Source organism: Puntigrus tetrazona, chromosome 8 (assembly GCF_018831695.1).
Source record: "Puntigrus tetrazona isolate hp1 chromosome 8, ASM1883169v1, whole genome shotgun sequence".
Taxonomy (NCBI): Eukaryota; Metazoa; Chordata; class Actinopteri; order Cypriniformes; family Cyprinidae; genus Puntigrus; species Puntigrus tetrazona.
The window spans coordinates 16,312,947-16,327,329 of record NC_056706.1 but is presented as its reverse complement, the minus strand read 5'-3'; the positions used below and the strand labels follow the sequence as shown (position 1 = coordinate 16,327,329).

The 14,383-nt window shown below is 38.8% G+C and overlaps 1 protein-coding gene across 1 annotated transcript in view; it reads left to right on the top strand.

The window, feature by feature from the left end:
* Positions 1-13,826, top strand: part of LOC122350700 (GTPase-activating protein and VPS9 domain-containing protein 1-like) — a 30,991-nt gene extending 17,165 nt beyond the window's left edge. The window contains 18 exon segments of the mRNA XM_043247379.1: positions 709-834; positions 2,214-2,348; positions 2,964-3,083; positions 4,152-4,229; positions 4,988-5,041; positions 5,044-5,333; positions 5,908-5,995; positions 6,745-6,777; positions 7,526-7,597; positions 7,674-7,814; positions 8,503-8,632; positions 8,779-8,891; positions 9,237-9,396; positions 9,549-9,736; positions 10,788-11,001; positions 11,299-11,371; positions 11,455-11,652; positions 13,307-13,826. Of these exon segments, the coding sequence (XP_043103314.1) occupies positions 709-834; positions 2,214-2,348; positions 2,964-3,083; positions 4,152-4,229; positions 4,988-5,041; positions 5,044-5,333; positions 5,908-5,995; positions 6,745-6,777; positions 7,526-7,597; positions 7,674-7,814; positions 8,503-8,632; positions 8,779-8,891; positions 9,237-9,396; positions 9,549-9,736; positions 10,788-11,001; positions 11,299-11,371; positions 11,455-11,652; positions 13,307-13,447 (2,354 nt within the window). The 3' untranslated portion in view covers positions 13,448-13,826.
* Positions 13,827-14,383: the final 557 nt, after the last annotated feature.

Below are 14,383 nucleotides of genomic sequence, written 5' to 3'. Positions count from 1 at the left end.
TTTCCTTATGTGTTTTCTCCGAGGGATTGGGTTATGAGATACACATTAAATATCCATTAATACCTCATTATCCCACTGATAAGATTACCATGATAATGAGGCAGAAATTCTAATTGTTTCACTACTGCGGGTGCCACTCATTTAATCATGCACCTGAAAGACGGGCGGCCCAGAGCCCCTGCCTCACTCACTGTAAACAGGGCCAGCGGGGGAAAGCTCTCCTGCAGGCCCACCAAACCTGCCCTTGTGTGCGCACGTATGCGTGCGTATGTGGGGAGACGTGACCTGTGGAGAGCTTCATACGGAGCGCTCATGATCTCCGCTTCCGTCCGACCATCAGCCGCCCCCGCACTCTTGCAAACAGCCCCCTTCGCCATGCTGGCTGTTCTCCCTCCCCTTCCCCTTTCCGGCGCTCCATCTCCATTCTTCTGCCTTGTTAGGCGTTAGCTCCTGTTGGGAGTGTTTCAGAGAGAGGAGGCGCTGTGTGGGATGCTGGTTGAGAGAATAATGAGGTTATGAGTGATGCTCTGCTCGATCCACACCTCAAAGTCACAACCCTGATGATACCGTGTATGCGTGTCTGCGCCTGTGTGTGAGGAGGGAGGCCGCAATTAACCTTTGGCCATCTCTGTCGCAGTCCGCCTACCTGCTGCTTTAGATCACAGACGCCTCATGCCCATGTGCTTCTTATGTGTGTGTTCTCCTTAGGGGCTGCGGCGGAGAACGCCTTGGGCAGCATGCTGTGTCTGCCAGTACTGCTGGACCCATACGGGTCTACCATCTCCGAGACGACGAGTGAGGCGTGGAGCGTTGAGGTTCTGCCGAGTGACTCGGGTGAGAAATGAACCCATACAAGGATGGTTCAGTTTAGAGTGTTATTGTTCAGCTTTGGCTTTACTGAATAGAGTCATGGAGCTCTTTATTAAATGTAGCTCTGTTCCTGGCTGCTGGGAAATATGCTAAAATATGCAGTTTAATATTTTACATGTACTTTACATGTCTATAAGATGATAGTTTAAAGTAGAGGGTTTTCCCAGTTATACTGTGATCTAAAGTGTCCCTTGAGAACCTGCCAACAAACCTGTCAATTAATTTTTATAGGATTTTACGAACACAAATGACCAATTTTGAATCATTTGAATGACTTAATTTTATCTTTTAATTGTAACATATATTTTTAAATTATAATATTATATAAAAGTATTTTCTTTTGTTTCTTATTCATGTTTTCCTATCAAAAAAGGAAAAATATGATTCAAGTGCAAAAAAATGAAAGAAAACATTATTTGTATTAAAGCATAGGATCTGTGCTTTGGGACTTAAAGTGTCAATGCTGCCTTAATAATAATAATAATAATAATAATAATAATAATAATAATGTTACTATAATGTTAAAAAATAAAAGATATTAATATTATTATTTCTAAACAACGCAGCTTGATTATTAGGATACTACTCTACACTGCTCAAAACTTGCTTTTCTGTAGTCAGCAGCAAATCCTTTAAATATGAAAACACAGGTACTTACAGGAGTCAGAAGCACCAGACTGCCTTTGCAAAGTTGGAATTGCCAACTTTATATCCTCTGTGCACAGCCAGCATAGGCTGCTCTCCAGGTTCAGAATCAGTCCTCTGTAAATGCGCTGAACACACTCCTAATATATGTGTTGAACTGTTCTCAAACAGTGTTGTAAAAACTTAACTGCTTATCTCTAGTTCTAGTGTCCTCTTTTGGAAGCACAAAGAAAGTAGTTTCACTTTCACAACAAAACACTACAGGGTACTTGTTGCTGTTGTATCAGGAATTTTAAAGATTTAAATACTATTGTTAATATCCATTACTGAAATTTGGTTGTTGTGACAACCCCTAATGGTAAACAGGGCTGATTATGTTATGAATCATGCAATTGTGAGTAAGAAACAATGTAAAACCACACTGTGCCAGTAGCAGGCATACGGCAGGCTGTGTGTGGTCTTGTCTCCCTGCCCGATTTGCATCACAAACACTAGAAAGAGAGAATGAGTGATTGTTTTTTTTCTTTGCTGGGGTTTGCTTCAGTTGTAGGCAGTGGAAAAGTAGACTCCAAAGACCAATTGAGACTTACATTATTACAAATGAGCACGTAAATGAGAGCCCTCCACGGGGATGCCCTGGGTGTCTTTATGTGTGTGTGGATACGCTGTTTTCTGCAGTTAATGATTCTGTGTTGCAGAAGCAGCAGACCTGAAGCAGGAGGAACGATTGCAGGAGCTGGAGAGCTGCTCGGGTGTGGGTAGCACTTCAGATGACACTGAGGTCAGAGAGGTCAGCTCCCGACCCAGCACCCCGGGACTCAGTGTCGTTTCAGGTACACATACACAAAAACTTGTCTAAATGCCCTCAAATGAGCAATCGTTGTCAGTCTGGAATCGCTCTGTATTCATCTTGCAGAATCCCACAATCCAAAGGTTTGAACATCTTGCATGTCACATTTGAATGTTATCCTCTGCCTCGTCGAGTTCTTTATTCAGCGACTCTTCTTCCCTGACATGCTGATGAAGACGAATAGCCATGTAACACAACGGCAAACTCCTTGTGGGGAGTTTTCCCTGAGGACTTTGGCAGATGGATCGCCTTTCCCTTCCTCCTTCCTTCATTTTTGCCGTTTCCATCTCTCGTTCACCTACTCTGAATCTCCCTGGGGATCCTCCTGCCCTCTTTGTGTGCTCAAGGGAGCATTGGCATGGTTTCTTCACTTCCACGAAGAGCTTGAAATGAGATTGGCTGTTCAACGTGGCCACCACTCCATCACTTACAAGCTGTACTTTTGCTTACTCTCAGAACTATTCTGTAGATCTGAGAGATATATGCACAATCGAACCCTAGGCTTGTTTTGCTAAGGCAGCAGAATAGAGTGAAAAATGTTTTCTTCTTTGAGGTATAGTTGAAGGTTCTGCTGATTTGTTACATATTGTTTGTGCAGGCATCAGTGCCACGTCAGAGGACATCCCCAATAAGATTGAAGACCTACGCTCAGAGTGCAGCTCAGATTTTGGCGGCAAAGACTCTGTGACCAGTCCAGATGGAGAGGACTCTGCTCATGGTACAAGCACACAGTCATGTTACTGATTGACCACATGCACACACATACTCACTCATTAATTAAAGATGCACCAAGGAAACTTCACTCCTTAAGATATGATATACAAGCTGTTTTATGATTTGTAACACCAGTAGAGTCTCATTTCGGCTGCCAAGATCTCTACATTTGGTTGGTTAGCTGTTATTCCGTGCTGGTATATAATTCAACTTCAGTGATCCGTAATTCAGACAACATTTGAAATAATGTGATTATTAGTATTTTCTTGGTATGTATACGTGTGTGTGTGTGTGTGTAAGTATATGACATTTATGTATACTTTTACATTACTTTTCTCAAGTTTGGGTATTAAGTATTTGAAATATTTTTGTATTCAGCAAGGATATATTAATTTAAAAAGTGAATAGTGAAGTGAAAAAAAGTAAAAAGTGAAGTCTTTTATAATGTTCCAGAAGATTTCTGTTTCATATAAATGCAGTTTACACTGAAGGCTGAAGTAATGGCTCTTGAATATTCAGCTGTGCTATCACAGGAATAAATGGCATTTTAAAATATATTAAAAGATAAGATGGCTATTTTATATTGTAAAAATATTTTACAGTATTACAGTATTTTGAACAAATAAATGCAGCCTTGGTGAGCATTAAAGATTTTTTTTTCAAAAACATTAAAAATGGTTAATGTTATTGGCTACAACATTTTGTTTAACTGCTGGCTTTTGGATTTTAATATCAGTGTATCCGCTTGTGTTGCAGACCAGTTGATGGAAAATGGGCAGCAGAGAGCATAATGCTGATATATCAGTTGTTTAATGATGGTGATACGCACCAGTGAAACACATGAACATGTGATAACTTTTTGCATCTTTAAGTTTAAATTAAGTTTTGTAAGCACATCTACATAGGAGTATGTTAGACTTTTTTTTTTAATCTTCAAACATGTTTTTATTCACTATTAAATCCTGGACAGTTGTTGAATGTTTCTTGGGATTTCTGCCGTGAGATTAACATGTCCTTTGTCACTCATTTACTTCATCACTTTACGCACCTCTCCGTTTTTCCACCTCTCTAGGAGCTCACAGTCTATCCTGTGCACCCTCTCAAGCAGATTCACTGCTGGCCATGTTCGATCCCCTCTCCTCCGGAGAAGGTAATGTCACTTCCCAGCATGCACTGCTGTTGAATGCAGTACTTACACATGTAAGAGCTAGAAAGGAGTACCATTAATGTGCCTAATGACAAGAGCCCACTAAACAGCGTGTGTGCTCTGAAATAAAGCAAGTGCTTGCCAGACATCTATCCTATTATGGCCCATTCTTGTAGAATAGGTGGTTTTATTATGCTGGTGTTTAAAGGCTAAATTTGATTTGTGCCTGTCTAAGCCTGCAAATATACAATGGAAAGTTGCATAAATGTGTTGGAGAGACATTGTGAAAATACGTGTGTGGGGCAAGGTGAGGGGATGACAGGTTGCTAGACCTCACTGCAGGCGTTTTGGCTCAGCGGCCTGTCCCTACTGAGCTAGTGGCACAGGGCTGGCATTGGAAGGCACACAGCAGAGATGCTGTACCCTTGGAACAGGTGGCCTACTTTCACCTGAGGTCTGTCTGACTCTGACAGCTCTCTCAAGCTCTCTCTCTCTCACAAACACACTCACTCTCACACACACACACACACACTCTCACACACACCTGCTGATGGTGTGCGTGCTACCTTTTTTATGAACGCCAGCTGAACAGAAGTCATGTCACGACCCTGGCTCTAGTTTTGTTTGTCAAGAACTGGAGGTTACGTTGCAAATATCAATATGCAAAAACATATTTTTTCACAGTTATAGAGTTTAGCCTGCGGTGTGCTTTAAATGCAAACGTGAAGGCCCTCTAAATTTGGGTCAAATGTCTTTTGCAGGTTCGTCCACTGGCACCATCGTGCGGCCCAAGGTACACTATCCCCGACCCCCTCACCTCCCCCTGACCCGCCCATCCCAGAGGCCAGCATAACGGGCCACCAAGAGCCTCGTCCACCCCTCTTCGCCCCTCACCTGGCGCAGAGTGACCTGGAGCATCCCAAGCAGAGGCACTCTTACCCTGAAAGGCTGGTCAGGAGCCGCAGCACAGATGTGGTGTCCGCTGGCCTCAGACCCAACAGTGATCCTGGACTGAACCGCAGGACCATGATGGAGGAGAGAGATCCAGCTGGGGCTTATTCCACAGGACCCACCTCCTCTCCCAGCAAGGATTCACTCAAAGGAGAGGTGAGAAAAGGGGATTTATCACTTTTGTCTAATCAAGTGTTATTTATCTAGACTTAAATGTAATTTATTTCTGTGACGTAAAGCTAAATTTGCACATGAAAAGTGTCACATGGTCCTTCAGAAATCATTCTAATATGCTGATTTTATTATTAGCAGTATTAAAGAGTTGTGCCACTTAATATTTATCTGGAAACAACAAATTAATGTATATATATATTTAATAATAATTTTTCATGAATTTAAATTTAAAAAGAACTAAATATTTTAGAATTTGATATTTTTATAATCGTATACATCCTTTGCTATTACTTTTGCTCAGTTTTTTTCTTTCTCTTCATTCATTCAAAATTATTAATTATTAAATCGTTAGAAAAACAATCTTTCACTATGTAAAATATATATTTCTGGAGGGAAAAAAGTAAAATTGAAACGTAATAATAAAAAAAAAAACTTTTATTTAATTTTTTTTTTTTCATTTATGGTTCAAGTTAATTGAGGTCAAGTACATGCAAGTAAGATTCAAATGTTTGGGTGAACTGCTTCTTTAAATGATGATGGTTTTGTATGCGTTTAGTCTGAGGACAGGAAGGACAGTGATGATGAGAAGTCTGATAGGAACAGACCCTGGTGGAAGAAGCGTTTTGTTCCTGCCATTCCTAAAGGTGAGGAACCCAACACTTACTCCCTGACTGTTTTGTAATAAGTACATGTCTGCCTTTTATCCTATGGATGGTGGTCAATGGCTAGAAAATATGGAAATAGTTAGCATAGATGAATGCGTCAATGGGAGAAAAGTGCTGATAATATTGGCTTTGATTTTTGGTCCAAATGGAATGATGGCAATAAAATTTTAAACTTTAATATTCGCTAATACTGATATATCCACTGCTCTAATGTTTGTGCTTACAACTAAGACTTCTTTAAATGTGCAAAGCTTTAAATGTGTACTCAGATTATTGCATTTGTGAATGTGAGTCTGTGTTTCTAATTGGAGAAGAAATTGGATAAGAAAATATTCATTTTAAAAATTAATTGTTCTCGGCTGTTCTTCTCTTTTAGATGTTTGACTTTTAAACACAAAAGCTGTGTTTTGCATGAACTTGTCTTGTATGTTAAATGTTTCAGGGGAGAACGTATATATTCTATTTAATACATATTTTCAATATACATTGGTGAATATAAAGTTCAAAAGAACAGCTGTTATTATAAAAAAACCCATAAATGTCTTATGTCACTTTTGATCAATTTAATTAAAAAAACAAAACAAAACATTTTTTAGATAGTCAAACTTCAAAATGCAACTTGATTCGGTCTAACTTTTTTAGGTCATTAGCAATTAGCATTTAGCATGGCTTGGGTTTGTGTTTGTGAAGCCCAACCCTGTCTGTTGCTGTCTGTGTTCCTCACACAGTGCTCTATTGGACTGCAGAGGGTGAACTCCCAGGTAACCCGCTCTTCAAGCTCTCTCCCACTCAGTCCTAGTGCTGTACACTAGCAGCCCAAATATTTGCTAGCTCCTGTAGACTCCTCCTCGCCACTGCGTGTCGGCTCGAGCTGTGACATGACACAGTCAAGCTTCATCTTGTCCTTCATGCAGCCATCTTGGTTTTTTCATAATTTATTTTGCAGTGGTTAAACTCTCTAAATAAGGATTTTGCTTAAATATGCACTTGGAAAAAGATGCATAATATTCCCCAGAGATGTAAACCTACTTTGGTATCAAGTGAAAACTAAAATAAATAATAATTTAGAAAGACTGTTAACAAGCATGTAAGTTTTGTTGTGGAATCAGATTTGATGTTTAGAGGCAAGATATTTTACTTTTTTTTTTTTTTTTTTTTTTTTTTTGCAACTATAGACAGTCTGATATTGATATCAGAACATCAGTTTCCATATACCATTCATATTAAGACAATCTCATCAGTTTTCGCACACGGCCTTTACACGTGCATACAACTGGCCCACATCTGTGTGTTTGCACTTAAGTAGTGACATGCTTCCTGTCTTAGTTCCCATTACTGAATATTTAGTAGTGGCTCAACAGAATTCAAAGCATGTTCGTCCATTTGGTACATTGGACCAGGGAGGATCTGTGTCTTGAGGTTTGCTGCCTTGTAGGAGTATGGATGCAGCGTTGAGTTAATTTTTTTTTTTTTTTTGTGAGGAAAAACTGTTCTTGGTCATTTTTGCAGTGCCGATTGGGGGGCTGCGAAAGCGGGACAAGCCGGAAAAAGATGAGCAAGGAGCAGAGAGGGTACCGCAAGGTATGCTTTCATTTAACTCTTAATAAACACTCATTGCAGCTGTTGTCCAAGCTGATCATATGTGAATGCATCTCAGGTATACCAGATGAGCCTTCAGCTTTCAGGCAGAGCTCTAAGACCCAGTCAGCAGAGGCAATAATGGACAAGTACAAGTACATCATGGAGAAACGACCCACTCACAGTGATGGGGCAGTTGCTGGGAGTTATGTTGGACAAGGTTTGTCATACGATGTTCATACATTATAAAGAAACTGTAGAAACGCTCTCTTCCTTCAGTAGTGTGCAGTAAATAACTAAAGGATGATGCTTCTAACATTTCATAGTAGTCTGGGACAGACACTGTAGCTTCTGCTGTTCATTTTAGTGAATTGGTTTGCGTATGTTGTTCATGTAAATATATCAAGCAGGAATTACATATGATGTCACAGAAAACTAATTATTTTGTTAAATTCTATCACAAATAATAATTTATAGTTTATGTAGTACACATCCACACATACACAAACAAGTTGTTGCTTTTTTTAAAAGTTCTATTTTATATACAAGTTCAATTTTATTAAATATAATATATTTATAATGTATAATGTATTTATAATGTATAATGTAATACATTTTAATGTATTTATTTATTAATCTAAATCTATCTCTGGCATTAAACAGCCTATGAAGCTAATTTGGCATTTTTGTATTAAAATATATTAGGCTTAAATATATTTGGCTGTTATATGAAATGAAACACAAAAACAAAATGGCTTTTGTTGGCATCGTATATTGTTTGGAACAGGACTGGAAATAGTTTTTAAAATAACTACCCCAACACTGCTTACGCTGCTTTTTCTTATGTTTGACAAACTTTATCAATTTGTCATCTGGTGTCTTGTAACTGTTCTGTTGTGTTTTTGCAGAGCCTTGTAGAGAAGGGGACAGTGAGCACGACTCCCCTAAAGATGAAGCTCTGCAGAACATCTCTGCAGATGACCTTCCAGACTCTGCCAGTCAGACAGCGCCCCCTCAGGACAAGACTTTCTCCTTCAGGTCTCTCAGACAAACTAACTCTCGCACTTTGTTCTCTTGAAAGTAAAATCAGTACATTCTGAGTCTCGGAAAACAAAATAGCAATGAAAATTTAACAGAATCAGAACGAGGAATGAATTTTGATCCTGTCTTTTGCATCTCTGCAGCGATATCAAGAAAAAGCTTCGCCTGGCGCTGTGCTCTGCAGATTCAGTTGTATTTCCCATCATTCCAGCAGCAACAACACGTAATGGTCTCCCGGACCATGCAGATCCTGAAGGTTACTTATCTATTGTCTTTACTTGCCTCATTCTATACTTCTTACAAAGCTGTAACTGCTGTAAAAATATTCAGTTATGACTTCATTTATTAGTGTTGTTCATAATAATCTCATTATTAATTTTTTTTTTATTTTCTAAACTATTATTATTGTTGTTGTCATTGCTATTATTATTATTATTATTGTTGTTGTTATGCTAGTATGCAGTCCTGTTTAAAAGGAACCTTCATCTGAACTAAAGTTTTGTGGCTCTGCACACATGGGGTGAAAGTAGCTGTTCTGCAGGTTTTGAGGTTCAAAACGCTGTGCATTTATGTCTGGCCCCTGTCTTCTCTCTCTCCTCAGACAACGAGATCGTGTGCTTTCTGAAGGTGCAGCTGGCGGAGGCCATTAACCTGCAGGATAAGAACCAGATGGCTCAGATCCAGGAGACTACGCGCTGCGTCAGCCACCTCGACCCCCGCACCTGCAGAAAACTGCTCACTGCCATGGCAGAGGACTACAGGTACGCACATTACTCTCTTATTCTCTCTCTTAATGTCTCACTAACTTTGTCACATTTTTTCTCTCTGTTACTCGCTACTTTAATAAAAGTTTGTGCTGACATGTTTTTGGGCTTGACTCCATAATGAGCGCGGTGATGGTTTTGTGCAATAGGAAGCGTGCTCCGTACATCGCCTATCTGACACGGTGCAGGCAAGGCTTGCAGACGTCTCAGGCTCATCTGGAACGACTCCTGCAGAGAGTGTTGAGAGACAAAGAAGTGGCCAACCGCTACTTTACCACTGTCTGTGTCCGACTGCTCCTGGAACACATGGAGTCAAAGATGCTGGACTTCATCAAAGGTCCTACATGCATTGCTGTGAACACGAGAATTAGTTGTAATGTTTATTAGAGATTCCAGATCTGCATTTGAGTCCGTTTGAGTCATTCTTGCAGCAGAAGTGGATATTTCTCATTAGAGTCTCAAACTTCAATTCCCCGGTGGTTACAAGCTAGCTGGAGTTCTGGAGTTTTGTTTTACAGCTACTAATTGTACAGTTATGTATGCATAGCTAACCCTTGTCAGACTGAAAAGTGACTTTATTACACATTACACACCTATCTAAAGTACTAGCCTGTAGTTTAGTAGATTAATGATGTCTGAGATTGTATTCATGGAGAACACTGCTGACAGGTTGCAGTCTCATTAGTAGACCGGATACATCACAGTGGAAGTCATTTAAAAATACAGTACTGTTCAAAAGCTTGAGGTTGCTTAAGAAGTGTTTTACTTTTGTGTTCAGTTAACCTGCATTAGTAAATACAGTAAAAATACAGTTCAAATAAGTAAAAAAAAATTATGTATATTAGAATGTAATTTAGTTTTATAAGAATTGCAGTTAATCCTGTTTTTAGGATCCCTCAGTTTTACATCTTCCTTAAACATTCTTTCATGTTTTCCCTACTATTTTTAATAAGGAAAACAGTTGTTCTGCGTAATGCTTTGTGGAAGCCATGATCCTTTTTTTTTTTTTTTTTTTTTTTAAACTAGCAGCGTTTGCTTGAAATATAAATCATTTGTAACATTATACAAAGTTTAATTCAGTTTAGAACATCCTTGCTAAATAATGTTTATTGTTAGAAAAAATTAAAATTCTCACTGACCCTAGTGACTAAAATACTTACCCGTACATTTGCATGCGATATTTGTACTGTAAATAAAATAATTTTATTTCCTGAAAGCAGCCAATATAAAGTGTCTGAAGCAGCTGCATCCGGTCAAAAATCTAAAATATTTTAATGCAAAATAAAATTACTCATGCGTACATTTTGATTTAGCAAAATTTGAGTGGTTGAATGAAATGATGGTGTGAGATCCCTGCATTGAAGTCCAACTGTCTTGTGGTTCTGCAGCGTTTCAGGGCTGTACAGCAGCTGACGATAAGACAGCAGCCGTAGAGGATTTCCTGCGTTACCTGTATGGAGCCATGGCCCACGATGCCATCTGGCAGTACGCCAGTGAAGAGCAGCTCCAGGACGCCCAGATGGCCATCGAACGCAGCGTCATGAACCGCATCTTCAAACTGGCATTCTACCCCAATCAGGATGGGGACATCCACAGAGACGAGTGAGGAAACTCATAAATCCTTCTTCCTTACTCCTGTTCATTTTCCACATTGTGTCTAAACCAGATGTGATGCATGATGCAACCTCCTCCTATATTAATTTCTCTGACGTTTTGTCAGTGAGACATGGTTTTGTTGCGCCCCACAATTAAATCTTATTGGACTAAAATCCTGTTTATGCCTGCATAAACATTAAATATGTTTGGCAGTTGGCCTGTGATGTTGTTAATTTGCACAAGAAAATGGTGTAAGGTGTTATGTGTTTTTTTTTTTTTTTTTTTTTTTTGTTGTTTCCCAAGGCTATTCCAGGAGCACATTCACCGACTGTCCAAAGTGGTGACGGCCAATCACAAAGCCCTGCAGATCCCAGAGGTAACAGTTTGCACTACATCTCTGAATAAGGTGATCCAATGAAAGAAAAATAGCATTTAATCTTTTTTTTGTGAATTGTGCAGGTGTATCTGAAAGAGGCACCGTGGCCCTCAGCACAGGCTGAGATCAGGACCATCAACGCCTATAAGACCCCACGAGATAAAGTACAGTGCATCCTGCGCATGTGCTCCACAATTATGAACCTGCTCAGCCTGGCCAATGAGGACGCAGTACCTGGGGCGGACGACTTTGTCCCTGTGCTCGTCTTTGTCCTGATTAAAGTGAGTTAAGAGACACAACCATAGGGTGATAATGCTCATAATTGCGTTAAATGTGTTGTGCATTCTGTAACAGTACAGTGATCATTTCTGATAGTTGGCACTAAGGCCCATAAGCATTGGGGTGTAAGTAAACAAATATGGCATTTAATAAAAAAAAATCTCTTTAGAAGTTCATTAAATAAATTCAGCTTGTTCTGTAATAACAATTACAGTACATTCATAACACATAATGACTTTATTAAACGGCTTTAAAACGTAATGAAAAACTGCACATCCTTTCAAATACAAGCAACTTGCATATTTAGCAAACGACACAAATGACTTAATTAGTTTACATCCAATGAAACGGCACTGACAAACAGGAAAAACACTGCAATAATACAGTCAGAAGACTTTTCAATCTATTGTTTACAATGGATTTAAATGTACATTTCAATGGAGTAATAAAAAATAATTAGTGTTTTATAGCATTCGTGCATTTATACTAAATGTATTTACACTGCCGTTTTTCATACAAATACTTAGAAACCATATAGTTAAATTTTTACCATGGTATCGAGATGGTAAATGTGTCCTTGTATCATGATTTCATTGTATGCTACTCTGGGAGGCCGGAGGTTCATTTAAGTAAAACTCAATACAGTCTGGATAATTAAATTTCAGTATATAAAAATTAGGTTATTACATTTTTACTGTTTTTGAAAATGTAAATTCCGCATCCTAACTCAAGCTACTGTCAAATAGTGCATTTCTAAGAGATGAAAAATTATATTATTATCCTAAAATTAATTTGCTGTAAAGCTGCTTTGCAACAATTTGTATCGTTAAAAACTTATACAGATAAATGAAATATTGCAGCCTGCACTACAAGCGTCAAGCAATGCAAACCTGTTTAGTGATTTGAGACAATACCACTCATTAGGTACATACATGCACAAACTAAGAAAATGTGTTTTGTTACAATATTTATTTTAAGGTTTAGGATCACTGGAAAACTGCAAAGAATTTAAAAACATGAAGTGTTTGTCATGTTGTAATCAGAAGAGTACTTTAAAACCACAATTTCTGTAGTTCTGTGGTTTCACTTAGAGTAAAAATCTGCCTTTAAACTCGAAAAGAAACAGCCCAGCCCTAATTTTCAATATTTGCTGATACAATTAAATAATATAAATTATATATATATATATATATATATATATATATATATATATATATATATATATATATATATATATATATATATATATTTCTTAAATGGCATTATTTAAAATGAGTATTATGTGTTCGCAAAGCCTGTATTTATTTGATCAAAAACAGAAATTTTATGCATCATTGCTAAACAAAAGGTTTTATACAAAAACACTTTTGAATACTACTTTACTTCAATTTTAAAACCTGTAAACCAACTTAATGCAGTGATCCCGATACTAGAGTTACTTTATTTGCTCTGTGTGTGTGTGGGGAGTTTTTTTTATTTTTAATTTTTTTTAAGTTTTCCCCACCCATACCTATTTGCGTTTTCTATGCACACGCCCACACCAGATTTTCTAAACTTGTAAGTGCGCTTGAATGTGTAAGCATGCACAATGTGGGTGGTCAGATGTTATCTCGTACGTTAATTCCACCCTCTCGCTCGTTCTCTCCCTCCCTCCAGGCAAACCCACCCTGCCTTCTGTCCACCATTCAGTACATCAATAATTTCTACGCCAGCAGGCTGAGCGGGGAGGAGTGCTATTGGTGGATGCAGTTCACTGCCGCCGTGGAATTCATTAAAACCATCGACGATCGCAAGTGAAGCAGAACAGCCACCTGTATGGGCAGACTGCAGGAAGGAGAAAGAGAAAGAGAGAGAGAGAGAGGACGGCGCGGACAACTCTCCCCTTCATCGAGAACGCACAGCGCGGCATCGCCTCAGTCTGTAAAGCTGTACATAGAGGCAAAAACACTTCACGTTTAAATTCGATCAAACATTAGATATGATCATGACAAGATTTCCTACGCTGTGGTGTTAAACGAATAAAAACAAATAACGCGGCAGGTGGCGACATCGCCGCTCTCTACCGATCTCGCTTATGTAACACGCGTCTTTTTCTGTAGTGCTGGGGAGGTGCTGGGGTTTAGAATCAAATTTTATATTAAACACAGATTTAGCAAGTAATTAGCTCTGTTAAAACGTACCTGCTCGATCGAACGAAAAAGGGACCAGGAACTACCTGCAACGATCATGCGTCGGGGATGATTCGGAGGGAATCCTCGATTCTGTCCTTCTTGTATAAACCGTGCAATCTCACCCGCTCAAAAGCTAACAGTCACACGTCGAGTCATATCGAAGAACGCGCTATAGATGCTGCGGTGTATCAATGTTACAGTTTATCAAATTCATCATGCCATTATTTTAACAGGGCAGCTTGTTCTATGAATGTAAACAGGTGTTGTCATTTATTGTACATTCATTCTTTCCTACGTTTCCCAGATGATTTGGAAATAAGGGCCCACATATTTATATAAAATAAAATGTATTTATTACTTAACTCCTGTATTTTAATGTTTTATTCTATTTACTGACTTGTGCCGTGAATTAGTTGTCGGGCAGATGCACGCGGTTGATCGAGAAACTAAAATCTCACAGAGAGCTGCTAAAACAGGGTGTCTTCACATTAGCGGAAAGAGCTGTAAATTAGTGCCTTGCTGATATTTGCAGTAACACTTGTTCTTTTAGTTTTTGGTGGGT